This window comes from Phascolarctos cinereus, unplaced genomic scaffold (genome assembly GCF_003287225.1).
Source record: "Phascolarctos cinereus isolate Bilbo 61053 unplaced genomic scaffold, phaCin_HiC Scaffold_4;HRSCAF=312, whole genome shotgun sequence".
Taxonomy (NCBI): Eukaryota; Metazoa; Chordata; class Mammalia; order Diprotodontia; family Phascolarctidae; genus Phascolarctos; species Phascolarctos cinereus.
In genome coordinates, this window is record NW_027555847.1 from 90,542,065 (window position 1) to 90,560,383 (window position 18,319).

Here is an 18,319-nt window from a genome sequence, read left to right on the forward strand (position 1 = left end):
GGTTGTATAGTATTTTACATTGTGTGGATTTTCTACATCTGCTAATTTAAAGCAGACATGCACTGTATTTATTCCTGCCCTATTTCCTATATCCCCTTCCACCCCACCCCCAACCATCTACCATGTATTATGGATACGAGCCCAAATCATCCCAGACAATCCAGTGAACAAAGTTAGCGTAATGCGCTGGTGTGAAGTATGAGATTAAAAAAAAAATCCCTTTCAATCGTCGTCAAAGTTCTGCTGTAGAAGAAAATCGGCAGCCACATTTTCATTCTTCTCACAAGCAGGCCTGTATCACAAGTCCTTCAGGGAAACCTAATGCCTTTACCCTTTCTATAGCTTCTTTTTGCTGAGGTGTTACTTGAATGTAGTTCATGTGACCGCTTCCAGCTTCAGCTGTTCCTCCACTGCCACCCCCACCTCTCAGACTGGCCACCAGATTCCTGAACTGGTTCGTTTAGCATTTGAACAAAATGCTCTTGATGTTGGCTGATTTGCTGCAATACCTGTGGATTTTCTCCCGTTTGCTGTAACAAGGTTGGCAAAAGGGAAGGATTCTGTTGAATAATTTCTCTCATCTGCTGGAACTGAGGCTGGTTCTGTAAAAATTCAAGTGGATGTCCTCCAGAAGTAGTAGTAGTAGTAGTAGTAGTAGTAGTAGTAGTAGTAGTAGTAGTAGTAGTAGTAGTAGTAGTAGTAGTAGTAGTAGTAGTAGTAGTAGTATAGTAGTAGTAGTAGTAGTAGTAGTAGTTGTGCTGTTGTGGCTTCAGCTACTGCCACTCCTGAAGACTGCGAAGGGTGTGGGTGGGGAGGTGGGATCCACCACAGCCCGACTCTATCTCCTGGGATACCCATTAAAAGACATTCCACTGCTCTATCAGGGTTGTTGAAACTGGCTCTCAGTGCTGCAATTACTTGCTCTCGCTCATAGCCCATTGACATGATCTCAGTCACCATATTTTCACGGGATTGGCCTGTCACAAGTGCACTTGTTACATCTTCAGAAGGGTTTGATTGAGAAGAATCGCCCAGGGTACTGTCAGATGATGTTGGGCTAATACCAGTAGGATCTTCTGCCGGCTTCTCTGCTGGTTTCTCTTCCTTAGGAGCACTAGTAGGTACAGGTTCACAAGCTGCTGCAGCTGGTGTTGGAGGGACAGAGGTAGGTGTAGGGGTGGGAGCCAAGGCAGGGGAAGGAGTTGGGGCTTGAGCCACGGACGCTGCTGTCGATGAACTAACTGTAGTAGTGGTAGCAGGACCTGACTGTTGAGTGTGATGGTGTTGAAGTAGTTACTGCTTTGGGTTTTGTCACCATAACTGCCACGTTCTTCTCATCAATTTCGTACTCTTTGAGAGCAGTATCATCACGGAGGATTTTGCCTGCATAAATTAATTTTTGGCCTGCTACTGGAAAGGCATCCTTTCCCTTTTCAGATTTAATCTTCTCTTTCAGTGCCTTAACCGTCTCCTCAAGGCTGATGTTGATCTTGAAGGTCTATTGCTGGAGGGTCTTCAGAGTGATCTGCATGGTGCACTGACCCCCCCCTTCCCCTAGCCACGGTTGCTGTGGGCTTGCTGTGGGCTCGGTCAAGCTCTCTGGCTGGCTGGGAGGGAGGTCGAGGTGGCTGGTGGGGTTGGTCACATTCCCCCTGAGGGGTGGCTTCTCCCCCGGGCCTGGGCCGCTGCCATTCCCACTGTCGCTTCCCCACTCCCCCTCCCCAGCATGGTCTGCCTCGATTGCCTTCTCAGGGTCAGCGGGGAAGTCTGGGAGGCAGGGAGTGAATCTGCTAGTTCATCAGGGCGTGGTCACCACCATCATGACTAGCTTTGACATCCCCCTTCCCCCTTGAAGAGGTCTAGGACTTTTGGGGTGCTGCAACCCCAAAATCATGGTACCAGGCCCTGCCTGAATGAGTTCAACTCAAATCTTCTTCAAGCCAGAGGAAAAGTTTATTAGTGATAAATCATGTAGGCCAGGTAACGCCTGTGAGGACAAGCGGGCATGAGAAAGTCTCAGCCTTTTAAGCATGAGGTTCTCAGCATCTGAATGGGGGTCAAGGTGGATACTTAAATACTTTGGGTGGCCAGAGGGGCTGGGAAAAGGGTCTAGGTAAGAATTCAAATTGGGGAGGTCTGAGAGATTGAATAGACAATGGGAATAGCTAATGGAGGGAACAGGAAGGCAGAAGTTTGAAAGGCATCTGCACAAGATCAAAGGGTGGGGCTAGGACTTTCAAAGGGAGATAAGGGGAGTTGATAAGGAACCCTTTGAGACCAGAGTGAGGCCTTTCTGGGGCCTATTGACAAAAGGGAGCCAGATTCTTTTAGTTTGAGGGGCAAAGGCGCATCTGAATAAGATTAAAAGGTAAGGCTAAGGCTTTCAAAGGGAGATGAGGAGCTGGGGTCTGTAGACAAGTGGGAGTCAGATTCCCTTTGGGGCAAGGGGTGAAGATCTTAGCTTGGGCCCCACCCCCATCACCCCTCAATGGAATGATCTTTTCCAAGAGGATTTTTGCTACCCCAGAGGCTGTGGCAGAATGACAGGGGAACATTTCTACCTACTGGAAGAACATACACCATAGACAGGTGACAATTGGATGAAATCAATCTGCCAAGTTTCAGAGTGCATCTGGGAGAGGAAACTCCCTCGAACAGGTTTTAGAAGCTTGGATGCATTGTGCCTGGGGCAGGTGGAGCACATCTCCTAAGGTGTGGTAGCATCAGTATTTTCGGGAGAGTTCTACTAGATTGTCAGGTCCCCAGTGGCTGATTGAGTGGTGTTCCATCATGGGGAGGGATAAGTTCTTAGGGAGTACTACAAGTCTGTTTGGGCCGACCCATAGTCCCACAGGTCTTATCGAAGCTATATCTCTTCTTTTGGAGTTCTTCTTGATTTGTAATAAGCATGCTTTTCTGGGCTGCAGCTATTTCTTCTTTTGTTAGGCTAAGAGGTTAAGACATGCCTTTGGGGCAAAGTGATAGTGCTGGGACGTGGGGAGTTAATGCTGCTTGGTCAGCTAAGTCTTTTCCACTGTCCCCGGAGCTGTTTTCTCAGCTGTGCCCTGAAATTTTAATTATTGCCATGGCTTGGGGGAGCAACAAACAATCAAATTGTTGGGATTCTTGTTTCTGATTGGATAGGCTGACCTGAAAAGGTGAGGAAGCCCCTAAGTTTCTGAAGCATTCCAAAATCATGCCAGGGCAAATGCATACTGGCTATCAGTGTTGATGTTTATCTTTTCCCTTTTTTCCTAATTCATAGACTCTTGCTACTGCCTTGAGTTCAGCTCGTTGTCTGAATGGGCATCGATTGGGTAGTGATGAAACTTAAACCACTTCTGTGGTGGTAGTTATACCATACCCAGCAACTAGGTCTCCTTTCTCATTTCTGAGGCAGGATCCATTGGTGCTGCTCAAAGTCAAAGTCTGCTTTTTCTCAGGGGGTTGCTTTCAGGTCCTACCGAAGGGAAAGCAAGATGTCCGAAGAGATTATACAGTCATGGTCTAAAGTCTCATCATTGTTTTCTACCTCGGGTAGTCTTGTGGCAGGGCTGAGTGTACTTACATGTTTGATGGGCAAGTTAGGTCTGGATAACAAAGTTACTTTATCTGCATGCTGGAGGACAAATGCTAGGTATGGTGTGAATTAAGCATTTCGATGGCATGTGAAACATGTGGCATCAATGGAATCAAGACAAATGTCCTCAGTGGCAGAGACAAGGATAGATGTGGCCACCACTGCCCTTGGCTACGTTGTCCATCATCTTACTATAGTATCCCATGGGGTGAAAATTTTCACCATGTTTTTACATCAGTATACCAATTGAACAGGTCAAATGGGAGAGAATAGTTGGGGAGACCTAAAATTGGTGAGTGTGAGAGGGTCAACGTCAAAGATTCAAAGGAATTCTGAGCATCAGGGTACAGGGTCTTTTAGAAGGCCATAAAGGGTGTGGGCAGCACATGAAAAAGCAGAGATCCAGAAACAGTAATAGCCTGCCAGACCAAGGAAAGCACAACCTGGTGCTTAGTGTGAGGCACAGGAAAACTGAATGATAGCCTTAAGGTGGGATGAGGCAAGACAGAGACTTAGAGGCAGAGAAGGGATGTCCCAGAAATTTTACAGAGGGAAGAGGAAACTGGAGTTTATTCCAAGAGGCCTTAAACCTTGATGCTAAACCATTAAGAAGGTGTGTGGGATGCCACTCAAATGAAAAAACACACAGAGGTATCCAAGGAGAAACAGAAAGTGAATTTATTATTATTATTTCAAATCTCAAGATTTGGGTGTCCCTCCACCAGTATACTCTGATGAAAGGCAACAGACACAGAAACAAAGAACCAGATTTAAATAGCCTTAATGGGTAAAGTCCCCTCCCACCAGATGTCTGTTACTCGGCTCACAATCTCAAACTCGAAACTCTACCGTAGAACAAAGGAAATAGTACACATCTCTATATTTCTTAGTTTGCTGAGATAATGTCAAAGAAGCAATTAAAAATGTGCAGTCAAGCTAGACGCTATGCTGTGTAGCCAGGTCACCATGACAGAAATATAGCTTACAAATGTAACAACAAAGTGCAGGGGGGAGGTTTCAGACTTTAACTACTGATATGGCATGAGAAAAAAAAGAACTTACAGAAATCTATACTTAACCCTATCCTTCCTCCTGAACTTATTACCAGATTTAGGATAGTCTTATCCCAAACTTTGGTTACACTGAAAAGTCTTCATAGGGACATTACACTCAAAGGTGTACAGAGTCTTAAACAGAAACATGTGAGGGGGGAACAGAGGAGGAGGTCATCAACATACTGAAGGAGATCAGAATCCTTAAAATCTAATGAGGAAAGGTCTTGTTTCAGGACCTGGGAGGTCCTGGTATATTGACGTCCCTCCCAAGTAAAGGCAAAAATGAACTGGCTTTTAGGAGCAATGGGGATTGAGAAAAAGGCACCAGAGAGGTTGACCACTATGAAGCCCAAGGAGGGGCAAGGTTAAGCAGAGTGTGAGGGTTTGGGATGACAGGTACTTGGGGGTATCACAATAGCATTAACCACTCAAAGATCATAAATGAGTTGGTCCACTAGACTTCCAGACTGGAAAGATGGGCATGTTCGCAGGGAAAGTACAGAAGGCCTTTGGACAAGTAGGCATTGATAAGGGGCCAAAGTCCTTCAACAACCTCAATGCTAAGTGGGTATTAACATATTGGAGGTAAGAGATGGGTCCAACTGTACAATAATAGGTGGGGCACTACTGACTGAGTTGATATCAGCAGCATTTAAAGCCCATAAACTGGAGGGGATTTGATCAAGAGTTGTATAGTCAATAGGGGTTAAGGGAAAAAGACCTAAGCTTTAGGTCCTAAGGGAATGGGGACAAGGGGCAGGTTGCCAGAGACAAGAGGCACAAGGAAGGAGTCCATTTGAGATCAAAAGAAATGGTGGTCAGAAATTTATGGAGCAAGTTGTGCCCTAGTAAATAACTAGGGGCATCAGGGACTAGGACAAAAGGGTGAAAGGCATTAATTCCTCCAATCAAAAGGGGAAGAGTCTCAGAGACAGGGCTCCAGCAGTCTTGTTAGCAAACAACTGAGATAGACTTGTGACTCTGGGGAGGGGAGTGGGGAAGGCAGAGGGCTTTAAAGCTGAAAGTATGGCACCAGTGTCAACAAGGCAGACATCTCTTACTCTTGTTTGAGCAATGAGACATCCGCAACAGGAGTCATGGGAATCACCGACACGGTCTGAATGGCCCCTTCCTTGTGTTACCACTCCCCAGAGTCATATCATGCTGAATAATTGGGCTTGAGGGGGTCCCTCCATACTGTCTGGGGTACTTTCCTTTCAGCATCTACACTAGCCTTCATTCTACACTCTGTCTTCCAATGCCTGGGCTTTTTTTTTTTTTTACAGTAATAACAGATACCTAGCTTATGGTTCTTGTTAATAAAAGGGAAAGTACTTTCCCTTTCAGAGGGTGCAGAAGGGACACAGGGAGAGGTAGGTTGTTGTAATTGCAGGGGAATTGCAAGAAGAAATTTTCTTTTTAGCATCTTTAAGTTTTCTTACTGATTTCTTCCTCCTCCACAGGGGTGGCAGACAGCTGTGCTGAGGAATTGAGGAGGAACCCTATGTCAGAATGTTGCCAAGTAGAAATAGCTTAATTTGTTTAGAGATGGATGGGTGGAGATTATTAACAAAGTAGCATAGAAATTGAATTTGTCCCACTGTGTCATCGAGCTGGAGACCATGGGTTGGCATCAAAAGCTTGAGTGAACCTGTCTTGAAACTGGTAGACAGATTTCCTGGGGTCCTGCTTGGTATCTCTGACCTTTGTTAAATCAAAGGACTGCAAAGCGTATAGATGGCTTCAAGGAACTTGTCACTTATAATTAGGCAAGTGGGTAATGCTCCTGACTTTGACCCTCTGAGTCCCAAGATCCTCCTCTGGCTCTTTCGAGCCAGCTTTTTGGCACCAGTTTTTAGTTTCTCTTTTCCTGACCAGGGGAACCATGAGTTAATAAAAATTCAACTACCCTGGTCTGTATGAATATAGAGCGAGTCAGAGCTGCTGGGCAAAGCCTGTGGGATCCTCCCTGGGGTTGGGATTCTACTTAGCGGTAGTTTGGAGTTCCCCATGCTGCCACGGATTGAAACCATATGCTGTGAGTAAGCCAGTATCCTTGTGAGGCCCAGGACAACTTTGGACTGAACCTTGAAAGGAAACATAGAAACTGGGGAATGGGCAGAGTTTTTTGGTAAGGGTGGATATATTTTTGGTTATGGGCCGCTGGGGAGAGATTTTTCCAACATTCTAATCTGTTCCCTCATTGACACCCATTCTGATTTATGCTCTCCCTCTTTTTGCCTCCAAGTACATTTCTTGAAACTATCCCTTTCAAGAGGCTGAGTTTCCTTATTCATCATTTTTTGGGGTCTCAAATACTCTAATTTGGTCTTATCAAAACTACCCCAATGGGGCCAGGAGAATTTTGGGTCACCTTTGGGTCATCTTTAGTGAAATCCATCCAAGCCTGGCAATATGAGGGATGGTCAGGGCATATTTCTTATATGATTAAAAGGCATATGTCTGTCGGGGGGGTAGACTTTTTCTTGTTTGTTTTGTTTTTAGGCAATTGAGGTTAAGTGACTTGCCCAGGGTCACACAGCTAGTGTCAAGTGTTTGGTCTGAAGCCGGATTTGAACTCAGGTCCGGTGCTCTATCCACTGAGCCACCTAGCTGCCCCCAGTGGTAGACTTGTTAAACCTCCAGTCCCATACCTAGCTTCAGGGCATGCTTGTCCTGGATTCAAAATTTTCACGAAGATAATGACACCACTTAAACACCACCTAAGTGACAAATATAAGCATTTCACAAAGACAATTTTGGTCACAATTTTAAGGAAGCATGAAGTTACAGTCCTAACTCTATCAGTTTAGCAGAAGCACACAGTTACAGAGGCTTGCAGTTTAAGAAACAACAGTCACACAGAGGGACCAATTGAGGTGTGCTGTTTAAGAAAGGATATGCTTACCAAAGTGATCCAAGAAGAATTGGGTCACCAGAGGTTCCCATTTTCTCTACAAAGAATGTGGAGCTCAACCAAGGTGAGAGTTTGGGAACTGGAGCAGGTAGAAGGGCAGGGGACTCGCCAGACAAGGAGGGGGTCGGACTCCAAAGAAATCTCTGGTGGTGCCTGGTCTGCTCCTGCTGGTACCAGAAAGTCCACTAGCCCTGTTCTGTCCCTGTCCAATCCCACTTCTGATACCAATTTAATGTCAACTGGACTAAACTGGCCTCTAACCTGTGGATGGCCAGGGTCAAACAGAGCAGGCTAGAGACAAGAGAGGAATTAAACAGAAGTTTAATTTCAAAGTGAGGGAAACAGCTTGCAAGCAAAATCCTCCTTCCTTAGAAGTGGAGCTCACCTGCTTATGGCCAGGGTAGGGTTTTTAAGCATAAAAACTACAAATGGCTGGACCTCATCACAGACATTATTGGGTTTTGAGTAAAATCTCCAAGTTGTTAGGGCCATCAAGTTGTTCAGCGGGGCCGAGAACCAGGGTTAGCATAGCTGGGCACTTGATTCTGTTCACTTGGTGGTTACAAGGATGGGAGATTGTTGGCATGTCAAGACTACTGATTGATCACTTTGGCTGCAGCCTCAGCTTCCAAGTCATGGTCCGCTGGAAAGTAGGGAAGCTCCAATAAATCTAAATGATTAGTGTAATCATTACATACATCTTTTTGACTGACATAGATATTACAGATATGATTTTGATAATTTCCACATTCATCTCCACATTCATTTCCCCTTCCACAGATAGGCAACTTCCTTCCTTTCTCTGAGTCTTGGTTTCCCTATTTTATAAGATGAAGGGAACAGTCAAGACATTCCCTTTCCAGCTCTAAAACTCCAAAGCCTATGGATAATGTCTTTTCCTACTTTCTTATGTTCAATTTCCAAAGTTGGAGTATAAGAAAGAGTCACAAAATCAAATCACCTAAAACTGGAATCTTAAGCTAGTGGTCCTTCAGCTGCCTAGTCCTGTATTGTCCCCTAAGTCATAGTATGGCAGCCTTTTAATCCTGTAAATGATGTGTTAGAAGAAAAGCAAGAATAATAGTAGTGTACACACACACACACACACACACACACACACACACACACACACACAATTAGAGTTTGAGACCACAGATAAAGCCATGATTTATCACTTTGACAGAGTCCTTTATTTACTATAACAAAACATCTTGGCAGCCAGGAGAAACTTCAAGGGGAGAGCCTTGGGAAAACATGAAGAACCAAGACTTTTCTGCAGGAGGCTAATTGGGTCTCCCCTTCACCCCTCAGGGGAAGATCACTTAGCTCCCTATTCCAACTTGGGCCCCCTCCCACTTTTCCCAGCTTGGTGCCCTCAACCAAAGAGTACAAAGAAAGATTGTTAAGTCTCTGTAATGACCTTCTCCTTGGTACTTGGTTTGCACCTCTCTGATGTATTTTTCATGAAACACTGAAAAAGTATAGTTATTTGGGTATGTGTCTTATCCCCTTACTATATTTGTGAGCTCCAGGAGGGGCTGGGACTACATCTTATCTAAACTCTGTATCTCCCTCTAGGGCCAAACAAGGGACTTTGCACACAAAAGGTACTTATTTTATATATAATAAATTGGCAAGGCTCTAGGCTCCTCTGATTTCCTGGAGACTAATGTTGACATTGAAGAGCTGGTTGAAATTCTAAATAAAACCACAGAAAATGAAAGGATTGACCATAAGGAGGCCCTAACCTGAAGCAGGAGAGGGTCTGCCCATGGGTACCACCTTGCTCTAGGATCTAAATGGCTGCCTGCAGAGTCCCAGCTTTTCCTTTAAGGTAACTGGGTCAAGACCCAGTGGTCTAGAAGACACAAAGCAATCTCATTTCCACAACCAATTTCTCCTGAAATAAATAGCATTTTTGTCTGATTTCATCTCCACTCACTCTTTCTAATCCAACTCTTCCAAGGGACATTAACTAAGATTTGTGTACTGGAGCCATTGCTGACTTGCCTCTTCAGGACAAAAGTCATTGCAGGTTGGACAGACCAGTTTGGGGAAAGGTTGGATAGAGGACCCAACCCAGAGCTCAGAGTCCTTGCCTGATGCACTGGTGACCCAAGAGCAGGAATGGGACAAAGTTCTGTGTAGATTTAGCGTTGTAGAGACTCACAAGTTTGTAACAGCAACCAATCCCCACATTAAACTATTCACTCAAAACAACATCCTCTGCTCTACCATACTCCAAGTCTCCACGTTTACAAGTCAGAGGCAGGAATCCTCACTGCGATGAATGGGATCAAATATACAGGGGTGCTCTCTGGGACAACTCAGTGGAGAATGGCAAGGTTGTGTTTCTTGTAGAGCAGGGCTCGCTTCTTTTCCCGCTCCTTCATAAAAGTCCTTAGCCGGTTGGTAGAAAAAGTCACTGACATTTGCTGGGTATGTTCCAAGCCCTCTTTGGTCAGCCAGGGACACTGAAGACAACTGGATACACAGGGTCTTCCCCTGAAACGTAAAACGTAAAGGTTCAGACTCCGGATTTCCAAATCCTCTTTGTTCTTCAAGTCCTTTCTCTTCCCTGGATCATAGTTTAATATATGACTTTAGAGGTCCAGCCTCTTCATCTTACATATGGGGAAATTAAGGCCCAGAATAGGCAAGTAAAACTTACACAAGATGGCACAGACAATATGTAGCAGAATCAATCAATAAAAATTTATTAAGTGCCTACTACGTGCCAGGTACTGTGCTAAGCACCGGGAAAACAAAAGAAAAGCAAAAGACTGTTCCTACCCTGAAGGAGCTTTTGATCTAATGAATCAGGATTCGAACTTTGGGCCTCCACTCTAAAGACAATGTTCTTGGCACTGTATATCACTAGGTTTTCCTCTAGGAAAGGTTGGGCGAGATCAACTACCAGGTCATTGGAGGTCAGGTCTCAGGTGGCAGCTGCACATCCCCTGGAATAGTCTTATTCATCCAGTAGAATGTACGTTTCTTGAGGGCAGGTGTGTAGTAGGTATGTAGTAGGCTTGGCGTGTAGTAGGCATTTAATAAAATTCTTTCAGGATGAATCCCACTCACTCAAAGTGATCTCTCCATCCTCAGACCTCTCGTAGATCTTTGCTTGCCTCCCTTCTTTGTATTCTATTCTACCTTGTATGATGATGCTTATTTTCCTGGGTGTTATCTCCCTTCCTAGGGATCCTAGTTAGGGTGGGGGCTGTGCCTACTGTTCCTTGTAGCACCTCATATTTAGGGAGTACTTCACTAATGGTTGTTGAATTGAATTCACAAGTATGTAACTTCCAAGTCCTAGGCACAGCGGGGGGTTTCAATCATATGTTGGCTCTTGCCACCTTCAGCTGCTCAGATGGCTACTTCTTGACCCTGCCCTTAGATTTAGAGGTTCGATGGTGAACCAAGGAGACCACAGCTTAGGAATGGTACCATCTACCATCTGTGTGCATTGATCTGTCTTATTTCACAGGTTGTCAGAACTACACGGAATCTTGGAGAACTTCCTTCTTTGGTTCAACCTCTCCGTTTTGGAGGTGGGGAAGTTAAAGGGGTGACAAAGCAATTTGGAGGCAAGGCTGGAACCAGGGCCTTCTGACTCCCTTGCTGGTTGCCTTTCCCATGGCACTCTGATGTCTCCCTCACCCACACACTAGTGGAGATGCCTGCCAAACTAGACTTCTCTCTGGTCCCTGCAAAGTATTGAGCGTTCTCCTGCCTCCATGCCTTGGCTCAGCCTGTCTACTTTGCCTGGAATGTCCTCTCGTGACTTCTTTTCCTGTTGATGAGAGAGAATCTCTCCTTGTGCCTTGGACCATCTGAGTTGCTTTTATTTTCTTACTCTTTCAGTATATACAATAGGCCAGAGAGGAAGATTTATGTTAAATGGGACATAATCTTTTTTTTTTCCTACCAACCTCTAAAACCCAGCTCAAATGCCACCTCCTCCTGGAAGACTTCCCTGATTCCCTTGGTCAGGTAGACCTCACATACAATTTTGTACCTCTCTGCTGAACTCCTTTTGTGATTGCGAGTTATGGTTTTTTGTGTTTGCATCACAGACTGACGTATCTAAACTGTATATCTCTCCCAAGGCTGAGCCTGTTGTCTCTGTATCCAGAAGGTATAAATTAATGTTTGTGGTTTAATTGAATTAATTTGTTTATGAGTAGGAATAAGTTATATTGTAGGGCTTCTGGTTTTGCACTGATGTCGGCTCTGTGATCTCCTTCGGGAGACATAAGGGGAAAAGAAGCCAGGTGCTGGGTGAGTAGGTCCCTTACCACGGGTTGGCACACAGAGTGCTCTGGAGGAAGGATACTGCCCCCCCGGACAGGCCAGCATAGCATCGGTTCAGCTTAATCTTCCCTTTTCTCAGGCCCTTCTGTAGGTCGCAGGTCACCTCGTTGCTAACAGGATACTCAGCGCTCAACCTGGCCAGGAGAGAGGAGAAAGCCAACATAAGTAGGTGTGTCCTGTCCCTAAGGAGATCTGGGTTTCTGGTATACCAGAGACAAGCTGGGTCAAGAGATATGGGGGATTCTATGAAACCTCCACAGTCTCTCTCCCCATGGTCCCCTTGGTAGGCTCAGACCCAGGACAGGTTGAATGTGATTCCCTCCCACAATCCCAAGACATAGGTCACTCCACCCCAATCCCCCCCTCAAACTCACATGATGAAAGCAGTCACACCGATGGCCCACACATCTGTCTGTGGGATGGCTCCGTGGCCCTCCAAGAGTTCAGGAGCTAAAGGATAAACATAAATTGGGCAATGGAGTGAAAGGAGAGACTTATGAAAGCCATGCTTGTAGTATGCTAAGTGATGGGGATAGAAAGATAAAACAAAAAACAGTTCTTGCCTTCAAAAAGCTTTTTCTTTTGGGGGGCAGAGAGATACAACATGTAAACAGATGAATATATACAGGATTATATTTGATGGGGATCAGAAAAGGCTTTTCATAGGATGTGGCATCTGAGCTGAATCTTGAAGAAAGCCAGGGTTTGGAAGAGGCAGAGATGAGAAAAGATTGTGCTTGGGGCATGAGGAATGAACTGTTCAAAGCACGGTGGTGGCAGATGTGATGCCAAGTTTGGCGAACAGCAAGTAGGGCCATGTTGACTAGACTATGGCATATATAAAGGGGGATAATGTGAAATAAGCCTGAGAAGATGGGCTGGAAAAGGATTGGGAAGACTTCAAATGCCAAGCTGAGGAATTCACATTTTCTCTTGCAGCAAGCACAAGAGTTCTAAAGGAAAACTTTATTTTCCATTTTATTGAAACATCAACCCCCATTCCATCTCATTTACCCATGGTTTCAATGTAGTCTTTGAACTTCTCGGTGGGAAGGACTTTGTCTTGGGTGTAGAATTGCGCATTGCCAAAGTCAAGGATCTTGAGTAAGTTGTACTCAGTGACAATCATGTTTTCTGACCTCAGGTCTAAATGCAGGATGTGGTTGGCATGGAGGAACTCAGTGGCACTGAGGATCTGCCACAAATAGTCCTTCACTTCCATCTCGGAATAGGTTGCCCTGGGATGGTCGGCACAACGAAACAAATGTTAATTGGTTACATTTTTGTAGTGCTTTAAGATATCAGTAAGTCTGCTAGTAGCCACTCTTTGGGAAATTCACTTAACCTTCCTTGAACTAAATTTCTTCTTCTATAAAATGTGGGGGATGGGCTAGATGACCTCTAAGGGCTAGTCCATTCTGAATCCTATGGGTTTAGGATTTTACAACTAACTCTTGCCTTTCAGGCTAACCATATCACATCTGGATTTTCCCGTATGGAGCTGTATTCTAGGAGATGTGATCTGACCACTGGTATTCCAAATCGATTGGGGTCAACTTGGTGTCCTGGACACAGCATCAGACATGGATGTGAGGAGATCAGGGTCCTAGACCAAGTTATGCCACTTACTTACTGAATAAGTTACATGCTTACTTACTAGGGCAAATCAATTCCCCTTTCTGGGCTTTAGTTTTCCCATCTATAAAGTGAGGGGTTAGACTAGAACAGAGATTCTTAACTATTTTTGCATCATGGAACTTCTTTGGTAGTCTGGTAAAGCCCAATACTGTTGAGATTTTTTTTCTTTTTGCCTACATTCAGAATTAAAGGAAACATTAAATTCCATTTGGAGGTAAGTGAAAATAAAATTTTCAAAAAATATATTTTAAAATTAAAAAATGTTTTTCTTCCCATCCAAATTCACTGATCTCATAGTTCTGTGGATCTCAGGTTAAGAATCTCTGGATTAGATGGTCTTTTGGGGTTCTATCCAGCTCTGCCATTCCATGAATCTATGGTAGGCAGCTAAATTTAATGAATTTGATCCAAGTGGACTATGTTCATGAGAGGACCACTTCCCAGTTCTTAGAGATTTTTCTGGGCAGTTGGTAAAGAATGCAGGCCTCTTCTTCATTTAGCCTGGGCTCACCTTTCAGCCAGGCAGTGAAGTAGCTCTGGCCCAGCACAGAACTCCAAGATGAGTACCAGATGTCGGGGGCTGATATAGGCCCCAAAGAGCTGTGCAATATTAGGGTGGTGGATGGCCTTCAGGACCTCGTACTCTCTGAGTGTGGCCAGTTTGTCTTCTGGACGGTAGGGGATGATTTTTGCTGCCATGACCCGCCCCACTCGACTTTTCTCTGCATTGCCGCACGACACTGAATCGACCCCTGTTGGACCAAAAAACTCTGCTGTGAGATACACACTCCTACTCTCTTGCCCTCATGCTCTTAGCTCACACATTTTGACAAAGCCATAAAACACCATCATCCATCTCTAAGTATATACCTCTGGTTGATCTTACCCCAAAGGAGTTGGAGTTATTATAGGATTTCTCATAACTCTAATTAGTTATTTACTTCCCATCTTACCACAAAGGGACAATTCAATTCAATTCGGTTCAACAATCTGAGCACTCCTAAACCTCTTAACTTAGATGACCAGGTCAGGTGTGAAGGAAGATACAAAGATGAATAGGACACTGCTCCAATTGTCATGACTTCCAAGATTTTTTTTTCTTCAGGTCTAAGCTCTGTGCTGTGAGGCAGTTAGATGGGTCAGTGCATAGCGTGCTGGACCTGGAGTCAGGAAGACCTGAGTTCAAATCTGGCCTCAGACACTCACTAGCTGTGTGACCCTGGGCAAGTCACTTAACCTCTGTTGCTTAATGCATTGGAGAAGGAAATGGCAAACCCAAGAAAACCCCAAGTGGGGTCACAAAGAGTTGGACATGACTGAATGACTGAACAAAAACAACACACACTATGACTTCTGTGAAGCCCACAATTTAGTATGGCAAAGCCTGGGGTTTATGGTATTTGCAATCCTGTTCTTAGCCTGGCCTTCCAAAATGCCCCACACTTCTCTTCCATACTATTCAGTATCCCAGTCAGTTGGGTCTACAGGGTCCTTGGCATAGCTGCTACCAGCAATGGAACCCTTTTTGCTGGTCCTAGAAGAGATGGAGTGTTTTATGATGTAAGATAGAAAACCCACAAAACTGGGGAGAAAAAGACCCTATTTCTTATTTTCTCTCTGGCAATGACTGTGTGACCTTGGATAAATCACTTCTCCTTGGATTTCACTTTTTCCTTCTGTAAAATGAGAGGATTGGACTACAGGGTTTCTAAGTTCTCTTTCAGCTGTGATAGTCTGTTCCATCTTCTTAAGGACCAATCTGCGTCTGACATTCTATGTTCTGGGGTCCCTTCTAATTCTGATTTTCTATATATTCTATGTCCTAAGATTCCTACCAGCTCTAACATTTTGTGTCCTATGATCTTCAGGTTCCATATAGCACTAATATTCTATCATCTATGTTCTTTTTTTTTTTTTGGCTAGGCAATGGAGTTAAGTGACTTGCCCAGGGCCACACAGCTAGTAAGTGTTATGTGTCTGAGGCTGGATTTAAACTCAGGTGTTCTTGAATCCAAGGCTGGTGCTCTATTCACTGCGCCACCTAGCTGCCCGTATCATCTATATTCTAAAGACCCTTCTAGCTCTGATATTTTATGTTCTAAAGCTCCTTCCAAGTCTAGTGTTTTATGTTCTTTGTTTTAAATGTCTCCAAGCTCTGACATGCCATGCTTTTAGGGTCTTCCCAGCTCTGACATGCTCTGATTCTGTGACAGCATTAGACTTAGTGACTGATAGGAAGTTGGAGGTAAGAGAAAGAGGAGGAGGTCGAGGATGACTCAGATTTCAAGTCTGGGTGACTGGTGTCAAGTTTGGGTGACCAGTCAAGACTGGTATGCCATTGACACAAACAGGGAAGTCAGTAGACAGCTGGATTTAGGGAGGACATATTACAACAGGAGACCTGGAATATTGAGTGTTGCTTAAATTTAGCTGCCTAAATAACTTGTTCTCATTTCTTTGCCATAGCCTTCCTTACCTCCGAATTTCCATTTGAAAGGCGTAGGTTTGCTGGCTTGAGAGAGGTTGAGTTTGAATGGCTTTCCCATTCTTCTCCTTGGTGGCCCCTGGGAACACATCTGGGATGATGGCTGGTCCTGAATGACAAAGAGAATCACGTTAGGCAAGGCAAAATCGATTGGTGACAAAACCCTAGCCGGCATGCTCAAAGTCTGCTATCTCCTGCCACGTTCAGAGTCTGGAAAGGGAAGAATCCCATTTCAGCAAAGTCTGTAGGCTGACAGGTTCCTGAATCCCCCAAGAGAATGTCTAGCCCTCTACCCCTCTACTGTTCCCTCTGTCTGCAATGCTGTCCTCTAGCCCAGCTCTAGCCTTACATCCCCCCACAAAGCCTTCTATGACTAGTTCAGCCCTTGAGCATCTTTTTCTTTCCTCTGATCTCCTATAGTACCTGCTGTCTCTCAATTCAATTTAACAGGCATATACACAAAGCACGTCCTATACCTATGTATTGTCCTGAACATAATCTACCCATTACATACGATTTTGAATTGTGTGCCAGTTGTGTTCTGTGTGGTAGTCTTCTACTCGCCGTTCAAGAATGGCTTCTCTAAACTCAGGGATGGTAGTGTCTCCTGCCCCTGCCTGAAGCAGTGCTGATAATTATACATATTTAATCACATTTAATAAGTGAATGAATACTAAGAAATTCACTAATACAATTCATTTACTAATAAATATTTTATAAATGAATGAATGGGAGTAAAAGGGAGAGCAGTCTGAAGAGGAGATAGCTTCCCTTTTTATTTTTTGCACAGAGTTGCTGACAGCAGGACTTTTGTCTACAGACTGAGGAGAGGTGTGGCTCATAACTTCATCGGCACACATACACTGCTCTGTGACTACCAAGCTTTCGGGGGCTCTTAAAGTCAAAATAAGGGGATGAGCTTCTACCCTTAGGTTGACTCATCTCATTAACATGCCAAAGTACTACGTAAACATCTAGCTTTGAGCAATGCCCTTTTCCCACTTGAACCTCCATCCATCACTCTGTTTTGTACCTCTCTGATACACTTATCTTACGATGCTTTGATCATCATTACTTATTACATATGTTCGTACCTTATGCCCTTCCTTGCCAGACTGGGAGCACTATGATGGAGGGGACCAAACCTCATCTAAACTTAACATCTCTCCCAGCACCCCATGCAAATAGTGTGCTTGTCGAATTGAATCAAGCATCTCTTCAAAGAAATACAAAATCAGATGTGCTGAGAGTAGTGTCAAGATTGGCTGCACTCCATGTCTCTAATGCACCCTCTCCATGCTTCGGCCTCAGAGAATCCTTCACCTCCTTCAGAACTCTGTCCAAGTACTACCTTCTACCCAGCATCTTCCCTGATATCCCCAGCTCTCTCCCTAGCCACCTTGTGCTTAATTAGCTGTTTTCATTTTGTATTTAATCTCTATGCACCTATATGGGTACATGTTACTTCCTCCAATAGACTACAAGCTCCTTGAGACACGAGATTGTTTCGTTTTTTGTTTTTGTGTCCCTAGAACATAGCCCAGTGCCTGGCAAATAGAAGGTGCTTAATAAATGCTTGTTGGTTGATTGCTTGATATGGGAGCTAAATAGTTGTTATCCATCATCTTTGTATTGCAATTACATCAATCGTGTAGAATGTTCAAAATGTTAAGACAGATGAATTTGTTGTAAAATCTCTTCTGTGTAAATATGTGTGTTTTCAAAAGGCAATATTCCAGGTGTCTTACAAGATGGTTCTTTCTTTTAAAAGGTTGCAGGTCTTTAATGCAACCCAATCCTGAACTCCCTTTCCTCCCAGCTTACCCATCTGGCTGTGATCGCCGATGTGGATTCGTTCTGAGGAGCTGCTGTATGGTCCCATGCCTGCCTTGCTGACGCAGGCTGTTCGGAAGGAGTACATTCCGCCATAAGAGAGGTTGTTGGCATAGTAACAGCAGTCAAAGATGTCAGATGCCAGTGTGATCCAGTCTCCACCTGGGTGAGTCATAAGAGGATGGGGGTTTGGCGTTTTGGTGGAGTATGTAGGCTGTCCTTTTTGGCTACATATGGCCTGCTCAGCAAGCAGGTGAGGGATGGGAGATGGCATCTCAAAGACTCAATGGCTCATCCATTAGGTCTGTTTTTGATTCTACTACTTTGTCAACACTATGAGAGTTCTACCAAATGCAGGCATCTGGGATTTTAATTCTACCTGTAGTCACACTGTCATTTCTAGGAGTGTGACAGTCACAGGGTAAGTCCTGGGACATCTCAAGCTCTGGATTCTGATGATGACACTATGGTAGAGGTAAGGACTGAACTCCAGA

At 44.5% G+C, this 18,319-nt stretch overlaps 1 protein-coding gene and 1 pseudogene across 1 annotated transcript in view; both read right to left on the reverse strand.

The window, feature by feature from the left end:
• Positions 1-222: 222 nt before the first annotated feature.
• On the reverse strand, positions 223-1,531 carry LOC110217062 (UV excision repair protein RAD23 homolog B-like; annotated as a pseudogene).
• A 7,188-nt stretch (positions 1,532-8,719) lies between these two features.
• OBSCN (obscurin, cytoskeletal calmodulin and titin-interacting RhoGEF) overlaps positions 8,720-18,319 on the reverse strand; it is a 303,665-nt gene continuing 294,065 nt past the window's right edge. Inside the window, 8 exon segments of the mRNA XM_078152436.1 lie at positions 8,720-10,057; positions 11,854-12,003; positions 12,244-12,319; positions 12,884-13,107; positions 14,019-14,215; positions 14,217-14,259; positions 15,984-16,101; positions 17,817-17,987. Coding sequence (XP_078008562.1) covers positions 9,880-10,057; positions 11,854-12,003; positions 12,244-12,319; positions 12,884-13,107; positions 14,019-14,215; positions 14,217-14,259; positions 15,984-16,101; positions 17,817-17,987 — 1,157 coding nt within the window. The 3' untranslated portion in view covers positions 8,720-9,879.